Below are 15086 nucleotides of genomic sequence, written 5' to 3'. Positions count from 1 at the left end.
GAGCAATTTTATTTTTCACATCTTTTGTGATGTATATATGCATATATTAGCGAGGTACCCATGCTACGCACAGGTCCAAAAGCAAACAGACATACGGAAACGGCGAATGCCAAACCATGAACCAATAAATTACCCACCTGGATGGTTTTGAGGGTAGGGGAGCAGCAGTTGAAACCCAAATCCTATCCAGTTTCTTCCTGATGACTCCATCTTTGTCTTTCGATCACTCCATGCCTCCTGATACTCCATTGCTGCATTTGGTTAATTAATTATTTAATTTTGTTTCTGCCATATCCTGATGCTGTGTTGACTGTTTCCCCACTGACTGACCTCTGGAAGCTTTTACCTGTTGCAACGTTTGAGATTTGTGGAGTAACTGCTGAAGGTTACATCCTGTGTTGTTCTTCTTTGTCTTTCAACTGTTTCTTTCTCTTCTACATCTTTCATATTGGATCCTTTTTAACGTTATTTTTAGCAATTAATTAATTAAACCGGAAGTGCATTATTCGTGTTTACAGGAAGGGGAATTTCCAGTTTAAATAGACGGCTTGTGTGTTGACTTGTGCACTGGTGAATTGCTGTATGCACATTCTGTGGTTAGGTTAGGGTAAGTCAGGGTACATCAGGATAGGTCAGGGTAGGTCAGGGTAGGTAAGGTGGGTCAGGTTAGGTCACGTATGGTTAGGTTTGTTTAGGGTGTGTGTGTCATGTGTGTGTGTATGATGCATGATTTATTTTTTATTTGTCCTCCATCTCTCCTTTCTTGTCATTTTTTTTTTGTTTATGAGTGAATCTTGCAGATAGTTTTTGCGGGGTTCACCTGACTGCCTGGATAGGTTTGAGGGTAGATGAGCAGCAGTTTAAGCCCGGATCCTATCCAGGTTCCTCCTGATGACTCCAATTCTGGCTTTTTGTATTCCTCCAGATACTCAAGTGCTACATTTGGTCAGTTATTTAATTACACATTCCTGTGACACCTTCAGTCGAAAGTTAGGCATGGACAGCAATTCATGAATGACTTGGGCAGAAAACGGTGAATGGCAAACCATGAACCAATAAGTTCCACATTCATGTGACACCTTCAGTCTAACATCAGAAATGGATAGGGATTTGTGAAAGACTTGGGCAAAAAACGACAAAATGCAAACCATGAACCAATACGTTCCACATTCCTATGCCACCTTTAGCCGAACGTCAGGCATGGACAGTGGTTCGTGAAGGAATTGAGTAATAAATGGTGAATGGCAAATCATGATCCAACTAGATGGTATTTATACAATACTTGCCCTGCATAGTCAATTGGTGTGAGCCAACTCTTCTGTTTTTGAACGTTTCTTTTTTTTTTTGATCCAATATGGCTGCCAGACCACGTGAGCGATGACATCATAAATTTATATTCTCTAAATAATTGTTGCATAGATCATGCTAAATAAATTTCAAACTGATCAGACTAAGTGTTGTCCCTGTCGAATTATGACGTCATAATTATGGCACCAATGACGTCATCATTAACAACACCTATTCCCCATATGGAGTTATTTACAATAAGCCACGGTTCAACTTTTTCCATGAGTGGTTTTGGAGATATAGAGGTGCACCGTTTTTTGTTTTTTCCAAGATGGCGCCTGTAACACATGACCTATGACGTCATGATTATCATTAAAATATTCTAAAGGAGGAGGCGCTCCTATGGTGAAAATTTTGTGTCCATCAGACCAACAGTTGCTGAAAAAATGTAATAATGATCGGATGGATAAGTGTTGCGTAGTAAAACGTAGTCATCCAGGCTGTAGCCCCGGGTGCAGTAATACCATCTGCCCACTACACAATGCTATTATAAGAACTTGTCCACTGAACGCGGAGGGCAGTCCTGTGGCATTTATCCTGTGGCATTCACATACATGCCTAGAATGCTAAGGGAATTGCATTGCATGTTGCTTGCTTGCTTGTATACCATAATGATACCTTCTCGTATGCCCCGTGGTGTTATTGATACCATGATTGCTGGTCTTTCTTCTAGATGCTGTCTGAGATTGATTCAGATTAAGTGTTGTAAAAATCAGAGTCTACAACAGCGTTCTCCAACTGAGTTTAATCTGAATCAATCTCAGACAGCATCTAGAAGAAAGACCAGCAATCATGGTATCAATAACACTACGGGGCATACGAGAAGGTATCAGTATGGTATACAAGCAAGCAAGCAACACGCAATGCAATTCCTTAACCATTCTAGGTATGCACGTGAATGCCACAGGATAAATGCCACAGGACTGCCCTCCACGTTCAGCGGACAAGTTCTTATAATAGCATTGTGTAGTGGGCAGATGGTGTTATTGCACCCAGAGGCTACAGCCTGGATGACCACGTGTATATTTTGGTAGTCCAAACCGAGAATCATCGTAAGCGCATGGTGATCGATTACTCACAAACTATTAATAGATTTACGGAATTGGACACTTACCCACTTCTGGGTTTGGATGCGCTGGTTCGACAGGTCGCTCAATACGCGGTGTACAGCACACTCGATTTGCGCAGCGTGTATCATCAGATTCCTATCTGTGAGGCCGACCGGATCTACACGGGGTTCGAATCGGGTCAGAGGTTGTATCAATTCACATGTTTGCCCTTCGGCGTCACTAATGGAGTTTTCATGCTTTCAAAGGGTGATCGATGACATCATCACCAAGGAGTGTTTGACGGACATTTTCGTTTATCTTGATAACCTGACGGTTTGTGGTCGTGATCAAGCGGACCATGAAACTAATTTGAGGCATTTTCTACAGGTCGCGTGACAGTATAGTCTAACCTTCAACGAGGACAAATGCCGTTACTCCGCTAGAACGATTGATCTTTTGGGGTACACTGTGACCCAAGGGAAGATAACTCCGGACAAAGAGCATCTGAGGCCCTTGCTAGACATGGCGGTGCCTCACGACCGTGCGTTCTTGAAAAGAGCTCTCGGGTAGTTTGCACATTATTCTCGCTGGGTCCAAAATTACTCTGAGAAGCTTCGTCCCCTCGTCGATTGCAAAACATTCCCTATGACTAAAGCCGCCAAGGTCGCTTTTCAAAGGCTGAAGACGGACATCGCTGGCGCCGCGGTGACCTCCATCGATGACAATATCCCCTTTGTTTTGGAATCCGACGCGTCTGACCATGCGATCGCTGCGACTCTATCACAAGGGGGAAAGCCTGTTGCTTTTTTCTCACGTACTCTCTCCGCCGCTGAGAGACGCCATTCGTCTGTCGAGAAGGAAGCCGATGCGGTTGTGGAATCAGTACGCCGATGGTGGCCATATTTGCTCGGCAAATTGTTTGAAGTCATTACTGATCAACAGAGCGTTGCATTCATGTACGACACGCGCCATGCGCAGCACATTAAGAACGAGAAGATTACTCCATGGCGCATCGAGTTGGCTGACTATAGCTTCAAGATCACGTATCGCCCAGGTCGGGAAAATTTAGCGGCGGATGCCTTATCCAGGCCCGGGGTTTGTGCAGGCCGAGCCACCAGCGAGGACCTTCGCGTCCTTCATGAGACGCTATGTCACCCCAGGGTGTCGCGCCTAGCCCATTACGTGCGTTGCCACAATTTGCCCTATTCTGTGGAGGACGTTCGTCGTCTGTGCCGATCGTGCCATGTTTGTGCAGAACTCAAACTGTTTCTATAAACCAGATATGGGGACTTTGATTCAGGCTACCAGGCTGTGGGAGAGGTTAGCCATGGATTTTAAGGGCCCTCTACCGGCATCGGGTACATATCGTTATCTCCTTACGATTATTGATGAGTATTCCAGATTCCCGTTCGCATTCCGGTGCAGTGGCATAAACTCTGCTTCGGTTATCCTTTGTTTGCAACTCTTGTTTGCGATGTTCGGTTATCCGGGTTATGTTCACACTGACAGAGGTGCTGTATTCATGTCTCAGGATGTACGGACATTCCTGCTGCAGCGGAACATCACTTCTAGCTACACTACTCCATACAGCCCGCAGGCGAACGGACAGGTGGAACGATTTAATGGCATCATATGGAGGGCCATTACCCTAGGGCTTAGGACCGGAGGGTTAGGACCGGACAAGTAGACCTGGGTGATGCAAGGGGCATTGCATGCGATTCGGTCCCTATTGTGCACCGCCACAAATGACATTCCTCACGACCGTTTATTTCGCTATCCGCGTCGCACCGGTAGTGTTCAATCTTTGCCTGCTTGGATTGCCATGCCTGGCCCGGCTTTACTCAAATTAGCTGTGCGTCCGAGTAAATACGATCCGCTCGTCGACAGGGTCCAGATCCTTCAAACTAATCCTGATTACGCTCGCGTTCAACTGCCGGACGGACGTGAGTCCATGGTGTCGGTGCGTCATCTCGCACCTTGCGGGGATCCCGTTGGGGCCGAGCCCAGTATGGGGGATCCGCCGGACGTTACACTGCTGCCTCTTCGCTCGCCCGACCCAATTGGGATAGTTGTGCCACCTCCGTCGCCCGTGATAGGTGGCTCCCCTGTTGGGGATGATTTAGTTACAGCTGTTGAAGGCCCCGATGTGTATAGAACCCGCACAGGGAGAGAAAGTCGTCGCCCCGATCGTTTCGGCTGGCCGTAATATTCTGCTAGGAGTCCTATGACCCTCCGCATCTTATATAACCGTTTGCTGATTAGTATTATGTGCATACTGTTACATGGCTTGCTAGCAAGGTTTTATACTCTGGGAGGAATGTAGTAAAACGTAGTCATCCAGGCTGTAGCCCCGGGTGCAGTAACACCATCTGCCCACTACATAATGCTATTATAAGAACTTGTCCGCTGAATGCGGAGGGCAGTCCTGTGGCATTTATTCTGTGGCATTCACGTGCATGCCTAGAATGGTAAGGGAATTGCATTGCGTGTTGCTTGCTTGCTTGTATACCATACGGATACCTTCTCGTATGCCCCGTAGTGTTATTGATACCATGATTGCTGGTCTTTCTTCTAGATGCTGTCTGAGATTGATTCAGATTAAACTCAGTTGGAGAACGCTGTTGTCGATAAGTGTTGTATTTGTCGAATTATGACGTCATAACGAAGGCACTGATGACATCATCATTAACATATCTTATTCCCCATGGGGAGTCGGTGACAATGAGCCAGGTCTCAATTTTTTCCATGGAGTGGTTTCAGAGATATAGTTGTGCGAATTTTTTCCAAGATGGCACCTGTACCACGTGACCTATGACGTCATAATAATCATTGAAATATTCTACAGGAGGCGCTCCTATGGTGAAAATGTCGGGTCAATCGGACCACGAATTGCAGAGAAAAAAAAATTCATACTGATCGAATCAAGCGTTGTACTTGTCGAATTATGACGTCATAATTAAAGTACCTATGACGTCATAATTAAAGTACCGATGACATCATCATTAAAATATCTTATTCCCCAAGTGGAGTACTTGACAATGAGCCATGTTTCAGTTTTTTCTCTGGAGCGGTTTTGTAGATATAGAGGTGCAACCTTTTTTCGATTTTTTCAAGATGGCGCCTGTAGCACGTGACATATGACGTCATAATCATTTTTTAAATTCCGCAGGAGGAGCCGCCATATTCTGAAAATTTCGTGCCAATCGGACTAACAGTTGCAGAGGATTTTTGTTTTTCAGACTGATCAGATCAAGTGTTGTACTTGTCAAATTATGACGTCATAATTAAGGCACCGATGACATCACCATCAACATATCTTATTCCCCAAGGTGAGTACTTGACAATGAGCCATGTTTCCATTGAGCGGTTTGGGAGATATAGAGGTGTAACGTTTTTCCAAGATGGCGCCTGTACCACGTGATCTATGGCTTCATAATATTCACTAAAATATTCTACAGGAGGAGGCCCTCCTATGGTGAAAATTTTATGTCAATCAGACCAATGGTTGCCGAGAAAATGAAATTTTAAAATGCAGACACGGCACACACTTTACTTTACTGAAATGCAGACACGTACGTACGTAACTGAATGCTTAACCCCGCTTTTCGCTTCGCGAGCGCAGGGTAACTAGATGGTATCCATAGAATACTTAACCTATGCAGTCAACTTGGTGCGAGCCAACTATTCTGTTTTTGAACATTTTTTTTCTTTGGTCCAATATGGTTGCCAGACCACGTGAGCGATGACATCATAAATTTACATTCTCTAATATAATTGTTGTGCAGATCATGCTCAAGAAACTTCAAACTGATCAGACTAAGTATTGGCCATGTCAAATTATGACATCATAATTAAGGCACCAATGGCATTATCGTTAACAACACTTATTCCCCATGCTGAGTTCTTTACAATGAGCCACATTTCAATTTTTTCCATGGAGCGGTTTTGGAGATATAGAGGAGCAACGTTTTTCAGTTTTTACAAGATGGCGCCTGTACCACGTGACCTATTACGTCATAATTATCATTAAAATTTTCTACAGGAGGAGGCGCTCCTATGGTGAAAATTTTGTGTCCATCAGACGAACAGTTGCAGAGAATATTTTTTTTCATACTGATCAAATCAAGCATTGTACCTGTTGAATTATTACGTCATATTGAAGGCACCTATGACATCATCAATAACATATCTTATTCCCCATGGGGAGAACTTGACAATGAGCCTCGTTTCAATTTTTCCAAATGAGCCGTTTCGGAGATATGGAGACGTAACGTTTTTCCAAGGTGGAGCTGATAAGTTAAAAAGTTGATTTAGTTGGTACCTGGATGCATTGGAAATAGAGAGGTATGAGGATATTAACCTGTGTGGATGGTAGATCCTAGACCTAATCTTCCCTTGAGAGTCCTGAGTTTGAGCCCCTGTTGTGCCATTCGATTAACCTGATATATAATCTCGTTTAAAAGATCCCGCTCTGTTGTTACTTTCTATCTATGCCTCTGAAATATTTATCTTTGTCTTTCCTGGTTTATCGTTGGAAGTCGACATTGAGCCACTTAATGTCTGGCCTGTCTTGATGCGCCTTCGGTTTCCATTTCCATTCTTCTGTCTGCAATATTTATTGCCTCTTCTGACAGCTATTTTCCCTTCTTATTTCTGTCTTGCTTTTGGTATGTTGTTTTTGTCCTCTTCCTTTAAAATGTCTTCAACGTCTTGTCACAATTCGTCTGGATTTGTCAACCAAATCCAGCTCTGTGAAACTTTTTTTTTTTTAGACCTTTGTTGCCTATTGTTTAGATACATTTTCAATGGAATTTTTTTTAACCTCCGATCCTTTTTTTTTTTACCTTGATGCCAGGTCTTCCAGCACAGTCAAGAGATGATCATGGTGCTTTAGCTGACCTTTCCCAACAACATCTCTGAGTAGCTCCTCAGCCTCATTGCAAATAGCTCACATATTCATTGCAAACTTCTTTCCAGTTAGCATTTTGCCCACACCTCCAAATACAGACTCCAAAATATGTGCTCGGCCAGACTCTGCAATCAATATTCCAACGGCACCCACAAAACTCATCAGCATATGCATTCCACGTAATCTGGGAATCAGATGTGGAAATACATCTGGATGTGCCCACTGGACCTCTCGACTGCAACCCCGTACATCAGCTGTGAATAGAGTGAAATCTTGTCCATTTTCTTGAGATCATTTCTGTGCTTTGCTCATGGCAGTCATGATAGTGTCAGGATGTGCTGGTGGCATATCAATAAGTGCTAGATAGACCGCTTTAGTGTTAGGCTCAGGAGATTTCCCTTATTAAGATTGGTGTAAATCATAAGAATCTCCTCAGTTAAAACAAGCCCGTGCCTTTGTAGTGACGTGGGGTAAGACGAGCGCAGCGAGCTGATCCATGCTAGTATACACACACACACACACACACACACACACACACACACACACACACACACACACACACACACACACGTGTGTGTGTGTATGTGTGTGTGTGTGTGTGTGTGTGTGTGTGTGTGTGTGTGTGTGTATATATATAGCTATAATAATAAAAGGCTGTGTGTGCGTCTCCTCCATAACTCCAAAACCATGAAGCCTAGTGGTCCCAAACCTTGCATGTATACTTCTTGACCTCCAAGAGAGAGAGTGGATGAATGAAAACTGGGTGTTTGAGTATATTTAAACACCCTTTTTGAAGATGATCCATGAGTCTGCCATCTTGGTCAGCCCATTGTCACATTGCTGGGTTCTTAAGCCACCATTTTATTTCAGCCTCTTGAAACGTGCCTCGCCTTGCAACCACAATGACCTCCCCTCATGCTGCCTTTGCGTGCTTCTCCTCCGCTCTCTCTCTACCTCCCCCTCCTCATCTTCATCTTCGGCCCTTGCTCTCCCACCCATCCCCCCTCCTCTCTCTCTTTTCTCCCCATCCTGCCCCCTCCTCAACCCTCCCTCCGCCTCTCTCTTTCCCTCACTCCCACGCCCTTCCTCGCACCACCCCTCTCGGAGTGTATAGTATAGTAACGTGGTCAGGCTTTGCTCTATATTGGATGAATGGAATCGACAGAACGTTGATCGAGGTATGATAACCGCTGTGAGAAGCATGGAGAAGCTGACTTTAATCCTCCGTCGAGGTAAAATAGTCAACATCCTGTTGATGTCATCCATTGTTCAACCTGCCCGCTCATGATAAATAAATTGTAATAACCAAATGATAATGATGATAATAATTGCCGTAGTAGAGAAATAATTTATTGGATATTATCTATCAAACAACTGGTAGTAGCAAAGAGGATGCAGAGAAGACCTAGTCGGACGAGACTCTCCATTCACTCAACACCATGTGTTATCTCAAAACAAACGTGATTTTTTTTTTTTGGCAAACTGCAGGGAGTTCTGGATGTGATGGAGTCATGATCCCTGGATCAAGCAGCCAAGAACATAAACTTCACTGAGCTGTGATGCTGGAAACATTTGCTGCAAATTTTATGGTTTGAAAAAAGGGCAAATGTACCCTTGAGAGCTTCCTAAACCGAAGCATGACAAATAAAGGAAAGTTAGATAAGTTTGGTCATTTAACAAGAAGAGATGGACGCAATCAAGAGAACTTGGTGATGCCAAGAAAAATGGATGGAAATGGAGCCCGAGGTGATCCGAGAACCGGATTGATAAAGGTTGTAACGGTGCTAACCGAGAAAAGACTGGAGATGTTGAATGAGGAATGTCACAATCATGAGAACTGAAAAATAACAGTTAGATGAATCACGACACAACGCCTTCAGAAAGTATTCACACCCCTTGACCTTTTCACATTTTGTTGTGTTACAGCCTGAATTTAAAATGAATTAAATTAAGATATTAAGGCATACGCCAACCAATTAACTATTAAGATAACACTGGTGGTGAAAGAAGGCCGCATTCCAGTGGATTGGGAACTGAGTGCCCTCGTCCCTCTATACAAGGGGAACGGTGACCCCCTGGAGTGTGGCTCGTATCGAGCGATAAAGTTATTGGAGCATGGAATGAAGGTATTGGAAAAGGTGTTTGAGAGGAGGATAAGGAAGAAAGTGAAGATCGACGAAATGCAGTTTTGGATTTATGCCAGGAAGAGGAACGACAGACGCGCTTTTTATTGTAAGGCAGTTGCAGGAGAAGTACATGGAGAAGAGGAAGAGGTTGTTTCTTGGGTTTGTTGATCTGGAGAAAGCATTCGATAGGGTTCCACGCGAAGTAGTGACATGGGCATTGAGGAAGTTAGGAGTGGAGGAATGGTTGATCAGAGTAGTGATGGCAATGTACGAGAGAGCGTGCACAGCTGTAAGGACGAAGGACGGGAACAGTGGTGAGTTTGAGGTGAAGGTGGGAGTGCATCAGGGGTCGGTACTAAGTCCACTACTATTTGTAGCTGTGATGGAGGTTCTGGCTCAGAACATAAAGGAGGGTTTACCATGGGAGTTGTTGTATGCAGATGATCTGGTGTTGATTGTGGAAAGTATGGATGGACTGAAGGAAAAGATTAACAAGTGAATATCGGAAAGACGAAGGTGATGGCAAGTGGAAAAGCATGTGGTGAGGTGGAAAGAACTGGGAAGTGGCCATATGCTGTGTGCAGGAAGGGTGTCAGAGTGAATTCCATTCAATGTATAATGTGCGCTGAGTGGGTTCATCAAAAATGTAGTTGTCTGAGAGGGTCCTTAAGCAGTGTGGCAGCTACATTCAAATGTAAGGTGTGTACAGAGGGAGCTGCAGATGGAGGAAATGTTGAGTTGGATCTTGGAGATGGTGTGAACCTGGAAGGTGTGAAAACATTTTGCTACCTCGCAGACATGCTGAATGGAGAAGGTGGATCAGACTCGGCAACGGTTGCTCGAGTGAGATGTGCATGGAAGAAGTTTCGGGAACTGAGTGGCGTGCTGATGAGGAGGGGAGTGTCGTTGAAGCTGAAGGGAAAGGTGTATGCTGCATGTGTGAGAAGTGTTATGATTTATGGGTGCGAGACATGGATAATGAACGTGGAGCAGCAACGAAGGCTGGAAAGGGTGGAAATGCGAATGGTTCGGTGGATGTGTGGAGTATCGTTGAGAGAGAGGAAGACAAGTGATGAATTGCGAAAGATGATGGGAATGGAGCCTGTGATGGATGCTGTGAAGAGGAACAGGTTGAGATGGTTTGGTCATGTGTTGAGGAAGTATGAAAGTGACTGGTTGAGAAGAGCGATGGAAATGAATGTAGAAGGAAGTAGAGGACGGGGAAGACCGAGAAAGACTTGGCTAAAGATGGTGGAAGAAGAAATGCGGGCAAGGGGGTTAACAAGGGGAGATGCAAAAAATAGGGCAAAATGGAGAAGCTTGTCATGGGGACCGCAAGGCTAACCCCCGCTCTAAACAGGGAAAATGGCCTTAAAATGCATGTTGTTGTTGTTGTTGTTTTTGTTGATAACACCAGGCTTATTTTTTAAGTTTTTTTTAAGATCATGAATCAGATGTCAGATAAATAAAGTTTATTTTCTTGAGTTAACACGATCATGAATCTTACCTTAAATAATAATGAAGACAAACTTCATCCAATAATGTGATGGCGATGATGGCCCCAATAAAGAAGAGTTGATGGAGATGATGATGTTGGAGGGTTTGAGGGGGTTATTTTGTTAATGGCCCATATTAATTAATTACATTAATAAATCCACAAACATTGCCTCAGTAAATTCATCGCAATAGAGCGAATCCATGAAGGGGAAATCCACGAAGGGGAAATCCACGAGTGGCAAGGCCCTCCTGTACTTGAATTTTAATAAAATGGTGATTTTAACGATTGTTTAAAAATCTGAAGTTTAGCGCAACTGAAGCAGTCTTATACACCACCAATCCCCTTATACACTGTAATAAGACGACGTTGAGTCACAATTTAGGATATGGAGACTTGATTTATCACCATAGAACACAGCATCAATCAGCATCGTACATAGCCATATTGACGGCCTCTTCTTCACTCAATATACACACTCCTACATGCCATGCCCTCTCATGCTATATATCGACATACAGCATGGTTTTTGGAAGTATGATGAAGGCAATTTGCATCCTACAGTCCAAGTATATAATTCAATTTAAATAAAGATTTAAAGAGGTTTAAAGACATATAAATAAACTAAATCGGGGTTTTACCACCATTTTCTCCAGCGGCTATTACACCACCTGATCTAACACGTTACATTAGTAATTTGTGCCTATTGTTTGTGTCCTTTATAACGTCCTTAAAAAAACCAGTAAGTTTCATGTTTGAAATAATTTTCCATTTTGTTTGATTGTCAGGCAGGTAGACAGAGTTAAATAAAAAAAAAATCTCAATCATCTCTGTGCATGTGCAGTCAGGATGAATTGAGAGCCAATATATGGTAGAGACTTGTCTTTCTACTCACATTCCAATTTGTGTTCAAAATATAACATTCAATTTAAAATAAGTGCGTAATAAAGAAAAACAAAGGTTAAAGAGACACTGCATTGGTAGTCAGCTTCAACTCATCTGGATTTGCAACGTCCTCACTGGGTGGTCTGTACTATGTCTACCTGCATTTATGGTGCCCTCTCTGACACCTATCACACCAAAGCTGGTGTCCCTCAAGGTTCTGTCATCTGACCTTCCCTCTTTCTTCTTTTCATGAATGACCTCACTGCTACTAACAACCCTTTGTTGAAGACTCTATGCTCCACCAGTTATAAATCTCAGAACACCTTCTCCCAGTCCTTCTGCTGATCGGATTTCAAATGTTCCCTCCATCAATCGTGACCCCAATCACATTCCAATGGGGCTCCGACAACTCGTCTCCATTCAGCACAGGACACAAACCCTCCTTATATCCAGCAATATCAACACAGCCACCACTCATCTTCTCATGTCCAGCTCTAAACTCCAGCAGTCCTCTATTAATATGCTCGGTGTCACCATCTCCAGAAATCTCTCCTGACAGCCTCACATCCTCAATATGTCCAAATATTTCTCCTAGAAACTTGTTTTTTCTCTTCAGAGCTCGCAAGTACTTCAACTCCCATCAGCTTTTCACCCTCTACAAATCCTAATTTTGACTGGTGATGCAATACTGCTTTCATGTTTGAGACATAAGTGCTCTTCCTTCAGTCATCGGTATTCCAGCATCGGTATTCATGTCCAAAACAAGTCTGTTTAACTGATTAACGATCCTACTTTGTTTAACATTTGGCCCACCACCGAGCACGCTCTTCCCTTTTCTTCTTCTACCGCTACTACCACAGTCAGTGCTCTGTCAAACTCTACATTTCTGTCCCTCCTCCTGATCCTTCACTCTGTTGATAACACCTATCTAGCTTCTAATCATTACCCTTTCTACATTACCAGCATCCATTCCCTCCATACAAATTGCCATGCCTTTTCCTTCTTACCCCACAATGCCTGTCTTTGGAACTGCCTCCACAGCAGTGTTCCTGACTTCTATCAACTTTCAACAATTCAAGTCATGAATCAATCATCTATAGATCTCATTAAATTTTTACACTTTCTCATCTTCTGTCTTTGCTTTTTCACCCAGGGGGCCCCTCTTGGTTTTAAGCTCAACCCTTTCCCTGTGGTGTTCATTAAAAAAAAAACACATTATTTATCATGCTTTGCCAAAAGTGGGTAGATATGAAATAAGTTTCAAAATTGTGGATATCCCAGCAAAGACCTGTTTCTTGGACTGGCAGGTATTTACAGATTTGCTTTGATGGCAGAGCTCTCACCTGGATCTTGTCACACCAGCCAGCAAAGTATCGGAATGTCTGCACTGACATTCCAATGTGGGTCGTGAGAGCAAGTGTGTACACAGCTCCAGAATCCAGAGCTTCAATAGTTGCTAGTTCTTCCCGGTGTTGCTCCATAAGGTCAGCAAGCCTAGAGGTGAATAAAGTAAGAAAGCCGTCATTCTTTACTGAGATCGCCCCCAAAAGTTCCAGTTGCACAGTTTCAATTCAAGCCAAATACATTGTATCATAGTTGTTCCAGCTAGATATCTAAGAAAATAAAACTTTGCAAATTCACCAAGTTTGTGCACAATATACACGTGAGGCTTCCGTGAGAAACAAATGAATGCTTCGTTATAACCAAACCCACAAGCTCTGGTGCAGTGCTTCCTTGAAAGCTACTTTGTGGGAAGAGCTTTAAAGAAAGCTCACACAGATGGCAGAGAAAATGCATCCAGCAAAAGGGAAGAGGAGGAAAGCAGATGAAAAGACGGAAGTAGTATGAAAAGTGACAGAGTGACAACAAAAGGTTGGAAAACCTAAAAAGTGAAAAACATTAAAGTAATGAAAGGTGGTCGTTATCAAGGAAATATTCTGTTGTGTCAAGGTGCAGGGGACATTGCGAGACAGATGATTTGATTGGCATACCGTGAGACAGAGAGCCAGAGAGAGAGAGAGAGAGAGAGAGAGAGAGAGAGAGAGAGAGAGAGAGAGAGAGAGACAGAGACAGAGACAGAGAGAGAGAGAGAGAGAGAGAGAGACAGAGACAGAGACAGAGACAGAGACACAGAGAGAGAGAGAGAGAGAGAGAGAGAGAGAGAGAGAGAGAGACTCAGCGCATGCATGCAAATGTTAAGACCAAATGATAAACTGATGTTATGTCAGCAAATGCCACTTGGCAAATCTCTCCCTAAATCTGTCAACCTTGAACTATTTGGGAATAGAGATGGGAAAGAACAGGGAGGTGGTTACTGCAATGGTGTTCATTTATTACCAACACTGTTCCATCAAATCTGACAGCCTTAGGGAGTGATGGGTGCGACTTGATAATTTAAGTGACATGAGAGCATTAAGAAGAGGTATCGTCTTTGGGAGGGAGAGAGAATAATAGGTGACAGTGGAGGAAATATAGAGTTTTGGATAATGCTACTGCAATTGATTTATAGCTTTTATATTGTTTCTTGGGATAAGGTATGTTTTGAGAGAAGTTTTGTTCTATAGAGGTATTGCTTAGAGATTGCTTTGAGCATCAACCTTATTCAGTAACATTCATCAACTCAAAAGGTGTTTGTACAATTTCTTGTTTTAAGTTCCATCATGGTTGTCATGAAGTCGATTTGAAAGTTACTAGTCTCGCCCGAAGGTGTGTGAGATTATTGGTGTGTGTGTGTGTGTGTGTGTGTGTGTGTGTGTGTGTGTGTGTGTGTGTGTTTTGCCATTTAAATAAAGTTGAATATGGGATGTTGTGAAATTAACATCATTTACAACAATCCTTTAAATTATTTAAGTTTAGGAACAACCGATACTGTACGTGTGTGTGTGTGTGTGTGTGTGTGTGTGTGTGTGTGTGTGTGTGTGTGTGTGTGTGTGTGTGTGTGTGTGTGTGTGATTTGCAATTGCAAAACTTGTCTTATATTTACCACAAACAATATGATTAATTGTACAGTAACGGCTAGATGTTACAAGTTAAAAGAAACAAAAGAATTAATTCCATGTAAAACCGCAAATATACAGACTTGGAATTTAATATGGATTTTTTTTTTTTCCTTGACTTGGCTTTACTTTCTTAACTCAGTATATCAATCTGGTGAGTTTCTTTTCCACTTTGGTGATTTATTTGTTAAAAGAACCATGTCACTGATTGTCTGTCGCAGCAAGAAGTCAACAACAGGATTATATCACAGATGGCGTGACAAAATGTACGGACAGGTG

General features: G+C 43.0%; 1 protein-coding gene across 2 annotated transcripts in view; it reads right to left on the bottom strand.

Moving 5' to 3' along the window:
* LOC137436512 (mitochondrial 10-formyltetrahydrofolate dehydrogenase) overlaps positions 1-15086 on the bottom strand; it is a 195990-nt gene that overhangs the window by 58290 nt on the left and 122614 nt on the right. For both annotated transcript variants that reach the window (XM_068130372.2, XM_068130373.2), the window contains exon 13: positions 13155-13305. In XM_068130372.2, the coding sequence (XP_067986473.2) occupies positions 13155-13305 (151 nt within the window). The remainder of the gene's footprint in view (positions 1-13154; positions 13306-15086) is intronic.

Source organism: Myxine glutinosa, chromosome 11 (genome assembly GCF_964187855.1).
Source record: "Myxine glutinosa chromosome 11, kmMyxGlut1.1, whole genome shotgun sequence".
Classification (NCBI taxonomy): Eukaryota; Metazoa; Chordata; class Myxini; order Myxiniformes; family Myxinidae; genus Myxine; species Myxine glutinosa.
The sequence above is the reverse complement of the archived record's forward strand: the minus strand, read 5'-3'. Positions and strand labels throughout refer to the sequence as shown.